The 17,877-nt window shown below is 47.9% G+C and overlaps 2 protein-coding genes across 3 annotated transcripts in view; one reads left to right on the forward strand and one right to left on the reverse strand.

Annotated features, from left to right (window-relative positions):
- The window catches only part of LPAR5 (lysophosphatidic acid receptor 5), a 14,305-nt gene extending 5,454 nt beyond the window's left edge, over positions 1-8,851 (reverse strand). The window contains exons 1-2 of one of the 2 annotated variants that reach the window (XM_006030302.3): positions 8,722-8,851; positions 7,086-7,341 (exon numbers count right to left, since the gene is read on the reverse strand). The gene's annotated coding sequence lies outside the window, so the exon portion shown is untranslated. The remainder of the gene's footprint in view (positions 1-7,085; positions 7,342-8,721) is intronic. The other variant, XM_006030303.3, reaches the window with a different exon arrangement.
- A 1,492-nt stretch (positions 8,852-10,343) lies between these two features.
- Positions 10,344-15,733, forward strand: LOC102367890 (protein Wnt-4-like). Its single transcript, XM_006030322.1, has 5 exons — positions 10,344-10,408; positions 10,836-11,074; positions 12,195-12,326; positions 14,231-14,373; positions 15,266-15,733. The coding sequence occupies exons 1-5, from the start codon at positions 10,344-10,346 to the stop codon at positions 15,731-15,733; spliced, it is 1,047 nt and encodes a 348-aa protein (XP_006030384.1).
- Positions 15,734-17,877: the final 2,144 nt, after the last annotated feature.

A 17,877-nucleotide genomic window follows, 5' to 3' on the forward strand; every position in this document is an offset into this window, starting at 1 on the left:
AAAGCAGAGCAAAGGGTACAACAGGATAATTGCATACATGGAGCTTCAACATGTGATTAAACAAGAGAAAAACACTGGGAAAACATTCTAGAGAGGCTCATGACAATAACACTTTATCTTTCTAATAATAATATGACTTTTCAAGGCTCACCTGATGGGCTCTTCACGGCAAACAATGGGAACTTCCTGGGTTTGATGGAATTACTAGGAAAGTAAGAAGTATATTTGTGATAAATACTTTCCAGGAAGGTAATGGGTTGCTACTCTGGAAAAACAATCCAGAAAGATCATTGAAGTATTGGCGAAGGAAGTGCTGCAAGACATTCTTAAAAGGTTGAGGAGTGCCAAGTACTACTCCATAATATTGGACTCCACTCCAGATGTGAGCTGTTTGGAAAATATGTCTTTCACTGTTAGGTTCCTTGACAGTTCGGATGGCAAAGTGACCATTCAGGAGCACTTTATTAGTTTTAAAACAGTGGATGAGTGAGTCTACGGGGTTGGGTGGGGGGAAGACTAACTGATACTATACTTACTACTTTGAAGGAATGTGACATAAATATCTGAGACTGCTGGGGCCAGGGTTATGACAATGTTGCAAAAGTGAAGGGCAAAACAAGGTTGTACAGACAAGATCCTTAATCAAAACCCAGGAGTGTTTTTCATTCCATATGGATGACATTCACTCAATCTCGTGGTGGTGGATGCTGCAATATCTTCAATGGAGTCTAAGTCCGTCTTCAGCATTCTGCAAAGAATCTATGTTCTGTTCATTGTTGGACGATTATCACAGATCATATCAATGTCACTGCTAAGCCGGCATGCAAAAGTCGCTGGGAGTGCAGAATTAAAATTGTTAAAGCTGTTCAATTCCAAATAGCCGAAATCCATGATGCCCTCATCACATTGGCTGAATCAGAGTAAGTTCACCTGGGGGCACCATTTTCACTGAGGCCAGTTCTGCCAGTACTCTTGGGGAAACTTCTGGTAAGTTCTTACTGTGTCTAATTAACTGATAAACCTATCTAAACTGGATGGAGGTACAGGTTTCTGTTTAGAGTTATGAAAGTGCATAGTGTCAGTTGGCATAATAAGTGGAGCCAGCCTCAAACAGAGATTCCTAGTTGACAAAAGAGTTTTAAAATGAGATTTTTCATTGCACAAAACTTCTCATGAGGGACTGTCATATGACTCAGAGTCCAACCTCTATTAATTCAACTGACTGAGGAGATGTAAGAATGGACTTATTTTAATTGATCTTGAACCCTGCTTGAGAAAACAGCTGGAGAACTGCATGAACATATATGGAGATGTATTACTGTGTGTGCCGCAAATCAACCGAGTACTGAGATGATGGTACAGGTGAAAAGGGCTCCATGCCTTCAGGTACACAAGTACCGCTGAGACACATTTGGTAAACATTCTTGGAGATGTGAGTGACTGAACAGTAAGACTAAATTATTAATGAAGCCCATTGACCGTGAAAAATAGATACTACTGTGGGCTGCAAATGGACAAGCATCCAAATGCTAAAATAAAGAATGAATCTGTTGAGACATTTGAGATGTAATGATGGATACCCACCTCCTTTCTTGCTCAAAATGTGGAAGTAGTGGACATAGAATCCATTGCCACACAACTCTTGAGGCATCATCTCAACTGCATCCCACCAAAGAACAAAGTCTACTGCCACATGCAGCAGGATATTTTGACAAGGGCAAGTGAAAATGGATGAGGCAAAGTTGGCATAAACTAAAAGTTACCCTGTTTGCTGGATAACTTCTAATACCCATAGCCCACTCATTGTTCCTGGATGATCTCTTGAGGATTCTCCAAATTACCCGGGGGGTTAAGATCTGGAAGGGTCTAAAATCATCAGCAATAGAAGGAACAGATAGTGTCACAATTTTCTCTGGTGATGATGATGAACTAGTTAAACAGGTTGACACTTATTTTCCTTCAGACTATGATCTTCCTCAGTGTGAAAGTCTTGACAGAATTCCTAAGGAAACTCTTGAGCTAGTGGCTGAGCTATCTTAGATGGCCCATTAGGTGGAAGTAACTTTTCTCCTAGATGGGGGTATAAATTAATAGGAAGTGTCTGCTCCTGAAACCAAGGATTCTATATCAACCAGTAAGATGAAGATTGCATCCTTAAGAAGAGGGCATATGATGGACACTAAGATACTTGAAGCTTCTTGGAAGCTTGGGCTCTGTAAAAAGAAGTATATGTGTCTGTTCAGTTAAAAACAGACGGCAAAGATGCTGACTCTCATTTTAAGAGAAATACTGGTGCTATAAAGGACAGCTGCAGAGAGGTTTTTGTAACAGTATTAGAAGGGATTTGGATAACATACAGAATGGAGAGATGTCCAAGAGGAGTTTCTGATTCCAGACAAATTATGTCTGTAGATGCTGTAAAGACAGCCTGCACTAAGGAAGATGGTACTGTGCATGACTGCACTGAAGGAACTATCTCAGTAGATGTGAAGTTCCTATGGGGATGCAATCCTAAAGATTTTTAAGCAGACTGCCTTTGTGGAGGATCCTCAGACAGAGATACTTTTCATTCACCTTTTCATCAAAAATAGTTTCAGACAGGCATCAAAATCTTTTTACATGTGCTTAAAGAGAGTTTTACAAATTAAATGTTTCTTTGAGATATGCACTTCCTCTAGCTGAAAAAAAGGAACGCATGAGCTTATCATTCATTGACAAAGCTGCCTCACAGGTCAGGTGGTGCTTAGAACCTGGAGACTGAGTCTCAGTCATAGGACCAGTTCCACAATGCTGTTCAAAAACAAAAGAAAAAAAAAAGAATCCTCTTTGCTCAGCCCTCCCCCACTTTTTTATTGCTCCAGTGAAACTTATGAAGTATAAAACTATGAAGAACTCTTTTCAAAGATCAGTGGAACAGAGAACACTTCCCTGCAGATTTCAAATGAAGTTCCACTGCCCATATGAAAACTATGTTTAAATTGTTGAGACCACCAAAAGGAATCTATTTCCCAGTCCTGTTATAACTACACAGTAACTATACATGCTCTTGCTAACCATTTTAGATAATGGACTGAGAAGGCTAGTAGCTGCAATTCTGTTGAGGATCTGGACACTCCCGGTAACTTGACATAGAACAGTGTTTTTCAACCTGTGATACGCGTACCCTTGGGAGTCTGCGAGACATGGGTACACTGGTGCTACATTTTGGTCTTTGCCTGCTCGGGCTGGAAGTTCCAGCTGCTGCCCCTCCCGCCGTGTCCAGTGCACCGGGGCTTTCTCTCCCCAGCGTCAGTGTGCCAGGGGATAGGGAGGGAGGCCCCACACAGGCTGCTTTGCCCTGGGCTGCGGTGGAAAAAATGGGTCTCGGCTCATGGCGGCGAAACCTAAGGTGCTATGGTGGGACTTCTGGTTTCGCTTTTGCCACGTCGATCAGCAGGGGATAAGTAAGGTACCAAAGGTTGAAAATCACTGACATAGAATAAGTATTCAGAGATTTCTGATATTGAGGCTACTGTTAGAGAGGTATTGTTGTTGGTCACCTCTAGCAAGCACCTTCTCTGCTTGTAAGAGTAGATGGTTTTTATGGGTTTTAGTAGAGATCTCTTGCACTTGGACTGGGCAATAAAGTTCTGAAGCAAGCCAAGTTCCATGGCCCAAGTACATAAGATGGAAAGGTTCTTAGGAGGTTGAATCTCTCCCTTGTTTTGTGATTAGTAAAACAAAGGATTTCCACAAGTTTTCAGCAGCAAGTCAGAAGGCCATTGTTACATGGCCTATGCTAGTGCACCAGAAATGCTCTGATGTTGTTCTGTGTGATCTTTTCATTGCACCCTTTGGTGTTAGAGGAACTAGTGAAAGGCATAGGGAGCCCTGTTACCAGTTCCTGGAGGACAGTATCCAATATCAATTGTCCATACTTGTTCTGAGGCAGAATTTATTGGATTTGGTGCTCTGAGTGCTAGCAAAGAGATCTGAGTCTGCTGCCCCAATTTGTGAAAAATCTAGTCTCACAATTTTGTAAGTGAAATGTAGTTCTGAGGTTTTTGGCTGTAGCTGTTTGTAGAAGTGGTTTCCTGAGTTTGAAGGAACTAACTGATTGGTAGGAGGAGTCATGCTGCTACCCTACTCAGAAGGACCATCAGAAGCAGTAAAACAGAAGCAGTTACTGGATCTGAACCAACCTGGTATTCATATCTATTCTGTTCTATTCATATCTATTCTGTATTCATATCAATGAGTTTATAGGGGATGCCACACCTAGTGTCTTACATCATGACACAGGGCACACACACTGCCCTTTGGACAATGATCAGAGCCCAAAGACTCCAAACTTAGCTGCTGGTAAATTCTGCCAAAGGAGGGCCTGGAGACTGTTCTGTTTCAGTTACATGTCCATGAGGTGAAAAACTGATACCCAGAAAATTAAGATGGGTGCGTGCCTCATCGAGACATGCCAGACACCAAACATATATCAATGTTGGGAAGGACCCTGGAACAGGGTACATGCCATTAGAGCCTCACCATGGGTTCTATTATGATGGATCCTTTCATCTGTGGAACCAAAGAACCTTGAAACTAGAGAGCTTCGCAACCCAAAAGTTGTCTAAAATGTTAAAAACAACAGTCTAACCTAAAATAGTTAACAACAACAACTTGGGACAAAAGTTTTTTCAGTAAATTCAGCAGTTAATGAAAAATGGGACAGAAACTGCAGGTCTGCACAGCATCCCTGCTGAAAGGAACTGAGGCAACCCAGGCCTGTGTCGTAACCTTGCCTTATTTGAGCTGTGAGGAAGGGTACACAGGTTCCCCAAAGGCCAATGTTCCTGGGAGTTCCACTGGACTGTTGCACTTGGGGGGAATCCAGGTTTGCAGGAGCAGAAACCACTCAAAGAGGAATGCTAATTATCAACAATCTAATCTATTTGTCTGTTTCCACTTGAGGTTCCCAAAGCATTTTACAGATATTTTGTTAATAAGGCCTCAGAGCCCCCACCCCAGTGGTCACCTCCCAACCCATGCCATGCAACCACAGTTCAAATTACACTTTGACTCTTGGGGAAGTCTGCAAAAAAATTGGTCTGCTCATCACGATGTCTCAATAAAATCAGAGACACCCTCCACCCCAGGTTATGATTTTCAAATCTTATGGGGGGGGGGAGGCGGGTCTCATCCCCCCTGAGCTCCCTCATAATACAAACCCTGCATGGAACTATATTTAGGGTATGTCGAAGCATCTGTGGAATGGCAGTGCCACACATCTAAAACAGAAAGTAAAGGTGTACTCTTAATCAAATCAATGAGCAAGGGCAATTTAGGAAGGCAAAATGGAATCATCCAGAGTGCGAGTAAGACCAGAATGCCAGGAGATAATTAATGGCCACCCGAGTTGAAGGTGTCTTTTTATGTTATATCTTAAAGAAAGGTATTTCCAGCAGCAAAGTAATCCTTGGCACTGTACTGAGGCACTGGGGTCAGCATTGGCTCTTGCAAAAGAGTACACTCTTGTGTGTGACTTTCAACAATCAGTGCTGAACCTAGGGTGTGTGTTCCTTAGAGGTCTCCCATCCAAGTACTAACTAATAGAATGCTGCTTGACTTAGGAGAACAGCTAAATCTTCCCACATGCACTGTACAGAGCAAGATGTACACATGTGGACATGAGGGCTTGTATCTCTAAACACGTGGCACTAGCTGGAAGATATTCTCGGGGGAGATCAGTGGGGTGATCCCTTGGGCTACATTTCTTTTAGATTAAAAGAAATAAAAGATGAAATAAAAGATGTAAAGAAATAAAAGAACCCAAGCCTCCTGGACAAAGCACAACACAATTTTCTCCGCTCAGCACAGGCTGCAGCTTAACTCAGCCTGCAGCAGTTCAGGATCTGGGGGACAGTTACTCAAGGGTTCTTTATACCAGTGGTTTTCTGGTATATACCAGGACCCATCTTTAAACATCAATGGCCAGTCCCAACCCAGTGCCCCTCACTCCCAACCCACTACCCACTGCCCCGCAGTATGTGGGCCAGGGATTGGGTGTGTGGGCCAGGGGGGGTGTGCATGAGGCATGGGGGGCCCCCAAGCAGCTCCTCACAGGCTGGAGCTCTGCCATCCTGCAAGGATAAAGCCATGGTTTCCCATGTTTACTCTTTTAAAGTAGAATCCATTTTTAAAGTTTGTTCAAGACCCTTTCATATATTCTTGTGACCCACTTTTGGGTTGTGACCCACAGGTTGAGAAACACTGCTTTATACCACTACAGCAGCATCAAAGGCTGTAAAGTTATGCCTTGAGAAGGTCCTTGGTACAGCAAGCTGTGGATCTGATTTCACGGACCCCAGAAGCTGGCCTAGGATTTCTAAACACAGGCATTAAAAACCATTAATCCAGGCCTTCAAAAACAAAACCAAACAACCTCCCCCAACCCATCCCACCAAACCAAACTGAACCAACCCCTCTCCCCCTGTCCCTCCCGCCTCCCTCCACAAGACTGACTTTAAAATAATGAGGGACATTTTTTTTGCTTGTATTTTTTTTTTTTTTAGCATATTACTTGTAAGTGAGTGTATTTGCTCTCTGAATGCTTAGGGTTTTTTTAGGTGAATTTTCTGGCCTTCTTCGGTCACCACCAAGACTAGAGATCTACATGTTTTCTTAATTCAAGATTAACTTTTTAACCAATTGCTTGACTCAAGGAGATGGGGCTTTAAGACAAGCACCAAATAGCAAGACCCGTGACATAATATGGTGAAAGTAAGTAAAACTATCACTCCTGGTGTCCTGAAGTGGGCTGTGAATCATCTGCTGTTCTAAGGGATGCTTAGTAATGAACCTTCTGCGCTGGCACCCTGACCTATCCGTCAGTTATATAATGCAGTTTTCTTTTCAAAGGCTTATGTTTTCAGGCCCCTGAGTTGAAACAAAAGCTTTGATTTCCAGGCCCCCAAGCCACCTGAGAGAGGTTCATGGTATTCACAGGCCTCCAAAACAAGGTCTGGTTACATATACATACAAGCTCACATTCAGCAGTTTGCCATCCAGTAAGTCCTTCCCCCCGCCCCTCTAGCTGTTTTCTGTCTCCTTACCTCTCTCCTTGCGAGGAGCTGGGGTGTAGAAGTGCTCTTGATCACACCGCTAGTGAGCCTTCAACTCAAAAACAAATACAGGCATGGATTGGAGGGTCGCCCCCTACCCCTGCCCATCCAAGTCATAACAGACCATTTTTTTGGGTGGCTGTTTTTTCTGTCACCATTTCATCTTCCCTCCTCATTCGCTTTCTTCCTGATGTTCCTCTGTTGGTTACTGCATGTGAACTTTGCTGTCAGAAGCTGATACGCTGAGCTAGGATTTTATGAAAGCAAACACAGTTGCAAAAGGGAAGTAAAACTCAGTCAAGATTGCAAGTGTCGATTGTGCATTGTGAGAACAAACGGAAGAGCACCTGTGCATCTGCTCCCCACTTTGCTGTACTCACAGCCCCCAAACCACATGCGACCAATAGAAAGAAATCACCTGACTGAATATTTCCAGCTGGGGGGAGGGGAAAAGATTAAATTGAAGAATGAAAGGGAAATAAGAAATAGAGGCGATATTAATCATTAGCGGCAACAGTGGTACAAGAGTCCTCCCCTCCAGAAAGTCTGGTCAGCCCCTCAGACACTAGTGATTGAATGCTGTAGGCATGAAAGTCACAAGTGCCTCCCGGGAGGAAGAAGGGCCTGAAGAGGAGAATGTTTTGGCCTGAAGAGGAGAATGCAAAACATGACACATGGGGACAGAGAGGGAAGCCATGGCTTGGGACAGAGTGGATCAGAGCTGAAGAGGGAAGAGCAAAAGCAAATCAGCTTCAGAATGCAGGTGGAGCACGGTATGGTGCTCGAGGGCTGAGTTAGCAGGAACTAGCAATGCAAGGGAGCACAGGGGAGGTCTCTGCCCCTGTGTCTCTGGTTATCCTGATACTTTTTTACTACTCTGACCTTATTTTTGACATGGCCAATGTCCCCCCTCCCCTGTGCCCCACTTTGGAGGGATGTTTGGTGTCAGCAAGACATTCTCATGCTGCATTATCAGCCCTGTGCTGTTATTTCCCTCACTGAGCACTTGCTACCTCCTGTCCTGGTGAGAGCACCCTCTGTTGGGGCTCAGCAGAAGTTCCCATCACCTACACTTTGCCCTGCAGGCTCCTCACCACCTGGCCTCTTTCTCTGCAGCCCCTGGCCAGCTCCTCTGCCTGTTGGATGTTCCTCCTCATGTTTGTCTTTCTCACTCTGTATGTCCCTTGTTCTACTGTCACTGCCTCTTCATTCAGTGGGTGACATGCCAGGGAATATATGTCTCTGCTGCTCATAAATCCTGAGAGGATACAATGGCATCCCAGCCACTGATCTCATCCAACTTCATTTTAGTACTTGTCTTTCTGAGCCAAACCCCTTTCCTGTTTCCTCGTTGCTGGGATCTTTGTTCTTACAACTTTTAGTGCCTGTTGAATTCCCACTGAGACTCCAGCCCTATTAAAATCTTACTGAAACACTTCTCCCATTACAGAGCACAGAAAGTTGTCTCTCCCTTGATGGGAACCAACATCCCTTATCACAGCTCAGCCCAGCATCTCTGGTTCTGCCATGGGTATTCTAGGCCAGGGATTCTGTGGGGCTCCCATTCTGGCACCCAAGGGGTTCCCTGTGGTCTTTGGGTGTCCCATCTCAGATCAGTTTTACCCACCTCTCTGGGTACCTGGCACTGTAGCCCACAAGCTGTCATTCGCCATCCCAGATTAGGGCAGGAAGCCCCAAGGTTTGCCGCTAAGCTGTATCATCTCATCTCAGCCTGCCAGGAAGAAGCAGCTGCCTGCATTTCCTTGCCCCCCTGCCTGAGTCGACAGCAGGTAATACCAGATTGCTGGGGGCGTGTCCGTGGTTACACCCTGGTGCTGCAGATCCCAACACGTCTCCTGCCGAGGAGTTCAGTCTCCACAAAATGTAGGTGATAAAATCAAGTATGGCTAGATAGGCAGGGAGAGGGAGACTGCAAGACAAGCAGAGAAATGGGTCAACAGCTGGAGCCAAGAGGGAGCAGAAGGAAGAGCCCATCATGCAGAATGCTACAGAAGGAATTCATACTGAAGGCAAAATTTGTAAAGCCCGTGACAAAGGGGCTAACTCACACAAGTCATGAAATAAACATAGCAAGGACCATGTGGCAGCACTTTCTCTTCTATGTGATTTGTACCCTGCACATGTGTGAGGGTTGATGTGTTGCCTGTTGGGATCAGCTAGATAAGGAGGATCTCCAGTCCTCCAGGAGGGTCAGGGTTTCCCAGTCCTGTTCAGAGGAAATCCTTTCACTCCAGATCTCCTGGCACAAGCACACAAGAATTAAACTTGCCTGTACTCCTGGGAGCTCCCCAAGGCTGTTTTTTTTGGGGGGGAGACAGCATATCTACCCATATCTACCCAAATTGCCACCCAGATTAAGATGCTGTCCCTGTGCCTGGAGCTGTCCCTTCACCGGCAGATGTGGGGGTGGGAGTGAGCTGCCAGGGAAAGAGTTAAGAGATCCTGGAAGCAGCAGCTTGGGCTGTGTCTGTTTGCTGTAGCCATGAGGGCTGCAGGCTAGAAAAGAGGAATCTGTATCACAGAGGAGCCAGACAAGAGAGTCACCAAGGAAGGCGTCTGGGGATAAGGGCAGCCCAGGCCGACACCTGCTCCCCTCAGCTCTCTACTCCCGGGAACCAGCCCTGGGACACTCCTTGCTTCCCCAAAGTGACTGGTGGTAGGAAGAATCGATGGGAAACTGAATCATCACCTGACAGCGGGCTGGCACCACGAGGGTCTTGCTGCACAGTGGAGCCTGTTTGCTACCAACCAGTGCTAGTTGGCTTTGCTTCCTGCTACCCTGTGAGCAGTGCAATTTATTGGGGGAGTCAAGAAGCACTGACTGCCTGGAGGGAAGAGCAGAAAGAGAGGGAGGCTGAAAGCATCTGCCCCAGCTGCGGACATAACAAATCTGTACACGGAGCTGAAGGGGCAGTGCCTGCCAGCTATTTATGTTGCACTCTGCCCTGTGAACCCCCTGGTGGGGCCCTTTGCCCTGGATCTGCCTGCTATGCCTGACAAGGGGATGCCTATGCAGTACTAACTGGAAGATTTCTTCATGTCCTGGGGGTCCTGTGCTGCCAGGCACCCAGCAGCAGCTCATGACGGTTGTGAAGAACTGGAGTACTTGCTCTCCTCCGTGCTGGACGAGGGTTGCCCTGGGAGTGACCTTCTGGAGCTGCCAGGGGAGGGAAAGGGATTTGAACAGCCCAGCAGAGGGGCTGTGGGTAAGATTTCTTCAGTGACAAGATGGAGATTGTCCAGCTGTATACACTGCTGATTCCAGTACAGCATGTCCTTGCTGTGACCTGGCTGTAAGTATCCTGTGGTCTGGAATGGTCCCATCTGAAGGAGCCCCTAGGGTGGGGTCAGGGCCCCATTCCCCAACCAAGTGGCTATGGCAAGTCCCACAGGGAAGCGAGTGTGGGGGACACATTCCAAAGAAGGTACTTAGAGGGGTTCTTGAATACATGAGTAGGAGAGCTCACCACCCCAAAGGGGTCAGTTTGGGGTGTCTGTTAGGGGTCCCAAGGAGAGGGGGTCAGGAAAAGACAAAGAGAGAGAAGTTGCTCAATCCTTGGGGAGGGTCAGAAATGTTATTCCACAAAGAAAAGTAGATCTCTGGGCATTTCAATAGTTTCTCCCATGACAGAAGTGAAGTAACAAAGGTGGTTCCCACTGCATGGACTATTCACCCAAGTCTTTCCCCACCTCTGAGCACGGTTCCACCCTGCTCCACAGGTACCTGGCAAAGCAACCCTCCTTGCGTGGGGTCCTACGAGATCCTAGTGCCTGTGAGGGTTTAAAGGGCCTCACAGAGGAACAGGTACGGATATGCCAGCGGCAAGCAGAGGCCATGGACTCAGTGAAGCGGGGAGCGGAGCTGGCCGTAGAGGAGTGTCAACACCAGTTCCAGAACCGCCGCTGGAACTGCTCTACTCTCCAGGGCCTGCAGGTCTTTGGCAAGGTTGCCATGCAAGGTCAGAAGTCAAGAAAGAAGCTGATGAGGAGCAGTAAATATTGAATATTTGGCTGCTCTGCCCAACTGCTTGCCTAACAGCAAACACAGCCCTAATGAGCACATTAAGGCTAACTCTTAAATCTCAACTCTCACCTTAACACATTTACCCTAGTTCTCCTAATATGCAAAACTAAATCAGTGTGCAAAACTAAATCAGTGTTAGTACTAACAGTAACTGTTGGGCTGAACCTATGTCAAGATTGAGCCCTAATGCTCACCAGGACTATTGTTGCTATTGCCCAAGCAACCCAGTAACCCTTCTGCTCTACAAGACATTCAGCCAAACCCATGGGGAACATCCTTGTGTTGGGAGAGTAAGATGTGAAAGCATGCTAAACACCTTGGAAATTGAATAGGTAGTACCTAGTCAGCTTCTAGGTGTTTTCCTTTTCCCCAAGAAGTTAAAGCACTTCTTTACTCAACATCAGAAAGGAATCTGCCTATGTTCCCACAGTAACACAGAAGTGCTTGCTAATACATTAGACACAGAAGTCCCATACTTCTTTCCTGGGACCCAGAACAGGATTGTACTCTCTGGTGCTTAGCTCCCAGAACCCTGCATGCTGGGGTTTCAGGCCTTTCCCTTGTGATGGAGTGTCCCCAGAATCACTGGGGAGCCTGATCTATGAGCTCCTTTCCCTTGGGTCAGTTGCACTCCCTTCTCCACCTGTGAGCTTGCAACCCACAAAAATTTCCCTCTCCAACAAGTGCCAAGTGTTTCCTCCCTGTCAGGAGTGGTGGGGCCCAGAGGGGAGTGCAGCCTGACAGACAGAGCCTCCTGAACACCCAACCCGGAGGGCCCATCCTCCTCATCTCCAGAACCTGAGACTTCTAGGGATGCAGCAAAACACACTTTAATGGCTTGCCTGGTTCAACCCCTTTGAATGACTTGTTCCTATACCTGCAGGGAGACACAGCAATGTTACATAGCCTGTGTCTCAGACTGCCTCTGGGTATCTAACTCCAATAACAGTGCAGCATTTCCTCCACTAGTAAAGGATCTGAATGGGGAAAAAAAATCATTCAAAAAACCCGGAGAAACCCCTGCCTTTAAAAGCCTGCTTCTCCCCCTGCTGCAGGGACAAGAGAATCTGCTTTTGTTCATGCCATCTCCTCTGCGGGAGTAGCGTTTGCCATCACTCGGGCCTGCAGTCGTGGGGAGCTGGAGAAGTGTGGATGTGACCGCAGGATCCGAGGGGTCAGCCCTGAAGGTAATAGAGGAAGAAGGGCTGTGGCTGGAGGAGGAAACTCCCCTGCTAGCAGGAGAGCAATGCATAAGACAGTAATGCCCAATGGGCGTGCCATGGTGCACTATTGTGCCATGACAGCAAAACAGAAGTGTGCTGCCAAAAATTGTGCTTTTCTTTCTTCTTTTTTTTTTTTGTATTTTAAACTGGGGGGCACCAGCTGTGTGCAGAATGGTGTGTGTGTAGAGCAGCATGTGTGCAGGGCAGTGTGTGTGTGTGCGCGTGCTTGTGTGCAGAGCAACATGTGTGCAAAGCAATGTGTGTGCAGAGCAGTGTATGTACAGGGCAGAATGAGCACAGGACAATGTGTGTGTGCAGAGCAGCTCGTGTGCAGAGCAGTGCATGTGTGTGTGCAGGGTAGTGTGTGTGCAGGACAAGCAGCAGAGCAGGCTGCAGCAGAACGCAGCACAGCTGTGTCCCTGGGGTACAGGCAATGTGAGTGGCAGTAGTGTGCAGATATTCAATCCCAGTAGCTCATCCCAATGCATGTGCAGACATCCAATCCCATGCACCCCGAGGGCAAACTGGGTGACCCCCTGGGGCCCCACACTTTAGGGGGCCAAATTACACATCAATGTTGTATTAAGATACTTTCATTGCAGTTGCATGGATAAGGCAAAGTGAAACTGAAATTTAAAATGTCTGACTTGCTTATAGGTCATCAGAATTAAGCCTCTAAGGGGCCCCAAATGACTCGCTTGCCCAGGGCCCCAACTCGCTTGCCCAAGGCCACCGCTGCACTCAGCCCTCACTCCCACCATACAGAATTTCAGGGAGACCTTGCCAGAAAATGTCCCTTTGCACCCCAGGCTGCCTCAGCCATGCCTGTGACCTACAGCTTCCCAGAACAACACAGAATTTTTTACAACTCCCCAGCTGCTACCCCTGCTTGACCTGACACCACGTTCTCCGAGGTGGGCTTTCCCTGTGCCTGTATTGCTGCCACTTATCCCAACTTCTGCTCCCTGGCTGCAACACTAGGACTGGACAACTGCAAATTGCATTTGCGCCACCACTGCCCCCCTTTTCCCTGCTTCCCTTTTCAGATGTAAGAGTGAAGTGTGCTGTCAGTGCTAATACAGAAAAAGGTGTGCCCTGGGTATCAGAAGTTTGAGATACACTGATATAAGGAGAGAAGGGCAGAATGCCAGAGGCTGCGAGAGAGAGAGCAAAAGTGGAAAAACACTTAGTTGCCATCACCTGTTCAATCTCTCTTCTAGCATCCACTCTATGCTGCTGCATGATGCAAGAGTCTGGGCAAGATGGACCTCTGGTCTGACCCAGTCAATGGCAGTTATTATGTTCAGAACACATCTACCTACACATCTCTGCAAAGGGGACAATGTCAGAGAGGAAAATTAACAGGGGTGGAAAATAATGCCTCTGCATACCCCTGGGATGGTCCAGTACAAGGAGACTGGTGACAGGGACAGATCATATAATCTTTTCTCCGCTTTAAGGGAATGAGTGTTCTTTTCTGCATTCCTTCCTTCATCCCTACTCCCTCAGTCTGGAGTACCTCCATATCTCTACTTCAGGGCTGCCCAACTGGCAACCTGCAGGCTGTGTATGGCCAGCAAGTGGCCCACAGAGCTTGCTGGCATGGATCCGGAACCCAGGGGAACCCATCACTCCCATCCCTTCCCCACTGCCAAATTCAGGGCCTTTAGTAAACAGTGGTGATGCAAATCAATGGGAAGGGAAAAGAAGGGGTGAGCAGTGGTATTGGCCACCCCCTCTTTCCAGCACTGTGCCAACAGAGGTAGGCTATCTAGTCTGTCAGGAGCCTTGCAGTCTGGATCCAGCCCACAGGGCCAAATGAATGGACCACTGCTGCCCTACCTCATCAACATGTCTCTCTGTCCTAGGGTTCCAGTGGTCAGGCTGTTCTGATAACTTGTCCTATGGAATTGCCTTTTCTCAAGCCTTTGTGGATAACCCAGAGCGGAGCCGTGGCATCTCCTCCAGTCGAGCTCTCATGAATCTGCACAACAATGAGGCTGGTCGGAAGGTGAGGCCAACATTAAGTGCTAGAGAAAACATCCATATGTTGAGGACCTTCCCCCGATATCAGACCCCAGCCCTATCCCCACTCCCTTTGTCCACCAACTGCCCCAGGAGAGCCTGACCCCTCTGAGCAGATCCACTTTTCTGGGCTTTTATTTCAGGGTGTTCCTCAAACTCCAAGAAAAGCATGTTCTGTATAGACTTTGGGGTGATCTCCAGTTCCCCACCCACTGCAGAATAGTTTATTTGCCCTGCTACAAGCTAGAAGTGGATCAGCTTCTGTAACATGAAACATTTTCCCTTACTGTGCTCTCAGTGGCTCCCCATCCCTCTGTCTGTTTCTGAATGAACATATGACTTTCATTAGCCAGAGCCTTGAGGGTGGGTCCTGCACACCCCATCTCACTGAATGGCTCCCGCTCTGTTCCTTCATTTCAGAGTGGATCCCCTTTCCTCTCCTGCTTGAGTACAGTAGATCCCTTTGACAAATCAGAGCCCGCCTGTTTCCCTCAGGGTGGATCCCTTTCCCCTTTGCACACAACTTTCTGTGAATAGATCTTTATTATACCTTGCAGCACCTCCCCTCCCACCTGACTGAGGATGGATCCCTTTCAATTAGTGTGAAGGGAACCCTTCAGCAGATGAGTGGAGCAATTACCTCTGCAGCAAGTATATTTCTCATCCCTGAGTGAAGGGTCTCTCCCGACACACATAGCTGGCAGACTGTTTTCCTTGGCCTTTATGTCACACCTCCTTCCCACAAGCTGTGGCCCTGGGAAGGGGGAAGGTCCACTGTGACTCAGGTCCCCTTCTCCATGCCTGGGCAGGCTTTATGGGGCAGAGAGAAGCTTAGCAAGGCCTCCTGCCTTTTTTGAAAGTTGCCATCTTCTTGCCAGGCCATCCTGTCCCACATGAAGGTGGAGTGCAAGTGTCATGGGGTATCAGGCTCCTGTGAAGTGCGTACCTGCTGGAAAGTGATGCCCCCATTTCGCAAGGTGGGCAATGTCTTGAAGGAGAGATTTGAGGGGGCAACCGAGGTGCACCCAAAACGAGTTGGTTCACGCAAGCTCCTGGTGCCCAAGAGCTCCCGTTTCAAACCCTACACAGCTCATGACCTGGTCTACTTGGTGGCCAGCCCAGACTTCTGCAACTGGGATCCCCGCCGCGGAGTTTTTGGCACCTCTGGACGCCAGTGTAACCGAACATCCCATGCCATGGATGGCTGTGAGTTGCTGTGCTGTGGGCGAGGCTTTCGCACAGCCCAGGCTGAGGTGGTGGAGAGGTGCAGCTGCAAGTTTCGCTGGTGCTGCTCTGTGAAGTGCAAGCAGTGCCGGCACCTGGTGGAAGTGCACAGCTGCCGCTGAGTGGGAGCAGTCAAATGGGGCAGGGCAAGTGGCACGGGGGGAGAAAAGGAGGAGAGTGCCACCCTGCTAAGCACGGGCAACTCTGGGGAGAAAGTGGGAGGGCATGGCTCAGAGAGAAGGGCCAAGCACTCCCCTGAGGAAAACATCTGTGGGATAATGCAAAAGTGGAAAGGAAAAGACACCCTTTGCCAGCTTGAGAGAGAGGGGAACTGAAAGCTCCAGAGGGTGGCATCTCTTGGGGAGACACACATGGGCTGCTCCTCTCAAAGAGAGGTCTGTGTAGGGATGCACTGGATATTAGGGGTTATGGTTTTACTTGTTTTTATTGGCTCGTTATTTTATATACTCATGATTTTTTTGGACGTGGGGTTGAACTCATAGTCGAGTAAGCCCTTAAAATATTAAGAATAAAATGATGGTATTAGAAAGAGACACATGTGTTTGCTCCTTCTGTGTATGAAATCTCAGGTGCTGTCCTGGCAGTCTGCCATAGGAGACTAGGGTGGGACAGGCAGATGCTGCAGCCAGAGCCCAGGGCCATTTGGATGCAGTTAAATGAGGAGCACCAGTGAATATATAGAGAAACAGTGAATATATAAAGAAACAGCGCATGTACAAGGGACACTGGTGAAGAAGCCAGTGTGGGGGGAAAGGGCACCAGTGGGAGGATTCAGTTGATTATAAAGCACAAGAAGCTAAGGACACAGAATAAGCAAAGCATGTAGGTTAAAGAGGCTCTTTATAAAACAAGATTCAAAATAAAGAAACCTGCTAAGGAGTGGCACCCTGGGCAAAGGGGTATCTCTTGGGAAGACACACATGGGCTGCTCCTCTCAAAAAAAAGTGTGGGGATGCAGGAGACGCTGGGGTCTCCGAGCAAGGCCCAGGAGGTAGGAACCAGAAAATGGACAGTGACTCAAACCAAATGTGCTCAGGTCAGAAGCCTCTTCCATCCCGTTGTTGAATAACTACTCCCAACTGCTAGGTCTCAAAGGCACCACAGAGACACTTGTTCAAATAAGCAATGCCCAGGCTGGTGCCAAATAAAACTCTGTGGTCAGGGATTCTCCACTGTGGGGGCAACACAGAGACCATATCAAAAGCCTTGCTAAAGTCAAGTATGTCTTGCATTCACAGAATCAGCCATCTTGTCATAGAAGGCAATGAGGTTGGTCAGGCATGACCTGTCCTTGGTGAATCCACATCATTCATGCTGTGTGGAGTCTGGAGAAGACTTTGGCAGTGGTGACTCAGTGGTGCCCCTTCTGGCTCTGTGTACGGGTGGCTCCAGGCATGGGCTAGCCCCAGGCACAGGCCATCTTGGATCCAGCCATAGGCTGGCCCTAGGTCCTTGTGGGGACAGCCTTCCTAGCAGAGGTTCCCCAGCCTGGTAGCTGTTGCTTTGACTAATAGTGCTGCCTCTCATTTTCATAGTTTCATAGTTTCATAGTTTTAGGGTCGGAAGGGACCTAATAGATCTTCTAGCCCAACCCCCCTCCAGGGTGGGAGAACAACCCAAAAAAAAAAAAACACAAACCCTAAAAACAAAAACAGGACTCAAATGAGTCCAGCCAGGTAAGTATCCAGCCTCTTCTTAAAGATCCCCAGGGTAGGGGCCAGCACCACCTCCCTTGGAAGTTGGTTCCAGCTCCTAGCCGCCCTAACTGTGAAGTAGTTTTTTCGGATGTCCAATCTGTACCTCCTCTCCATCAACTTGTGCCCATTACTCCTTGTTATGCCAGCGGGGGCTAGGGGAAACAGCGTCTCCCCCAAACCCTTCTGGTTCCCCCTAGTGAGTTTATAGACGGTCACCAGGTCCCCCCTCAGCCTTCTCTTGTGGAGGCTGAATAGGTTCAGGTCCCGCAGTCTCTCACTGTAGGGTCTGCCCTGTTGTCCCCGGATCATGCGGGTGGCCCTCCTCTGGACCCTCTCCATGTTGTCCACATCCCTCCTGAAATGGGGCGCACAGAACTGGACACAATACTCCAGCTGCGGCCTGACCAGCGTCGCATAGAGGGGGAGGATCACCTCCCTGGCTCTACTCGAGATGCACCTGTGGATGCACGACAAGGTCCGGTTAGCCCTGCCAACCATGACCTCGCATTGTCGGCCCATGTTCATCTTGGAGTCAATAATGACACCAA

This window comes from Alligator sinensis, unplaced genomic scaffold (assembly GCF_000455745.1).
Source record: "Alligator sinensis unplaced genomic scaffold, ASM45574v1 scaffold1238_1, whole genome shotgun sequence".
In the NCBI taxonomy this organism is placed as follows: Eukaryota; Metazoa; Chordata; order Crocodylia; family Alligatoridae; genus Alligator; species Alligator sinensis.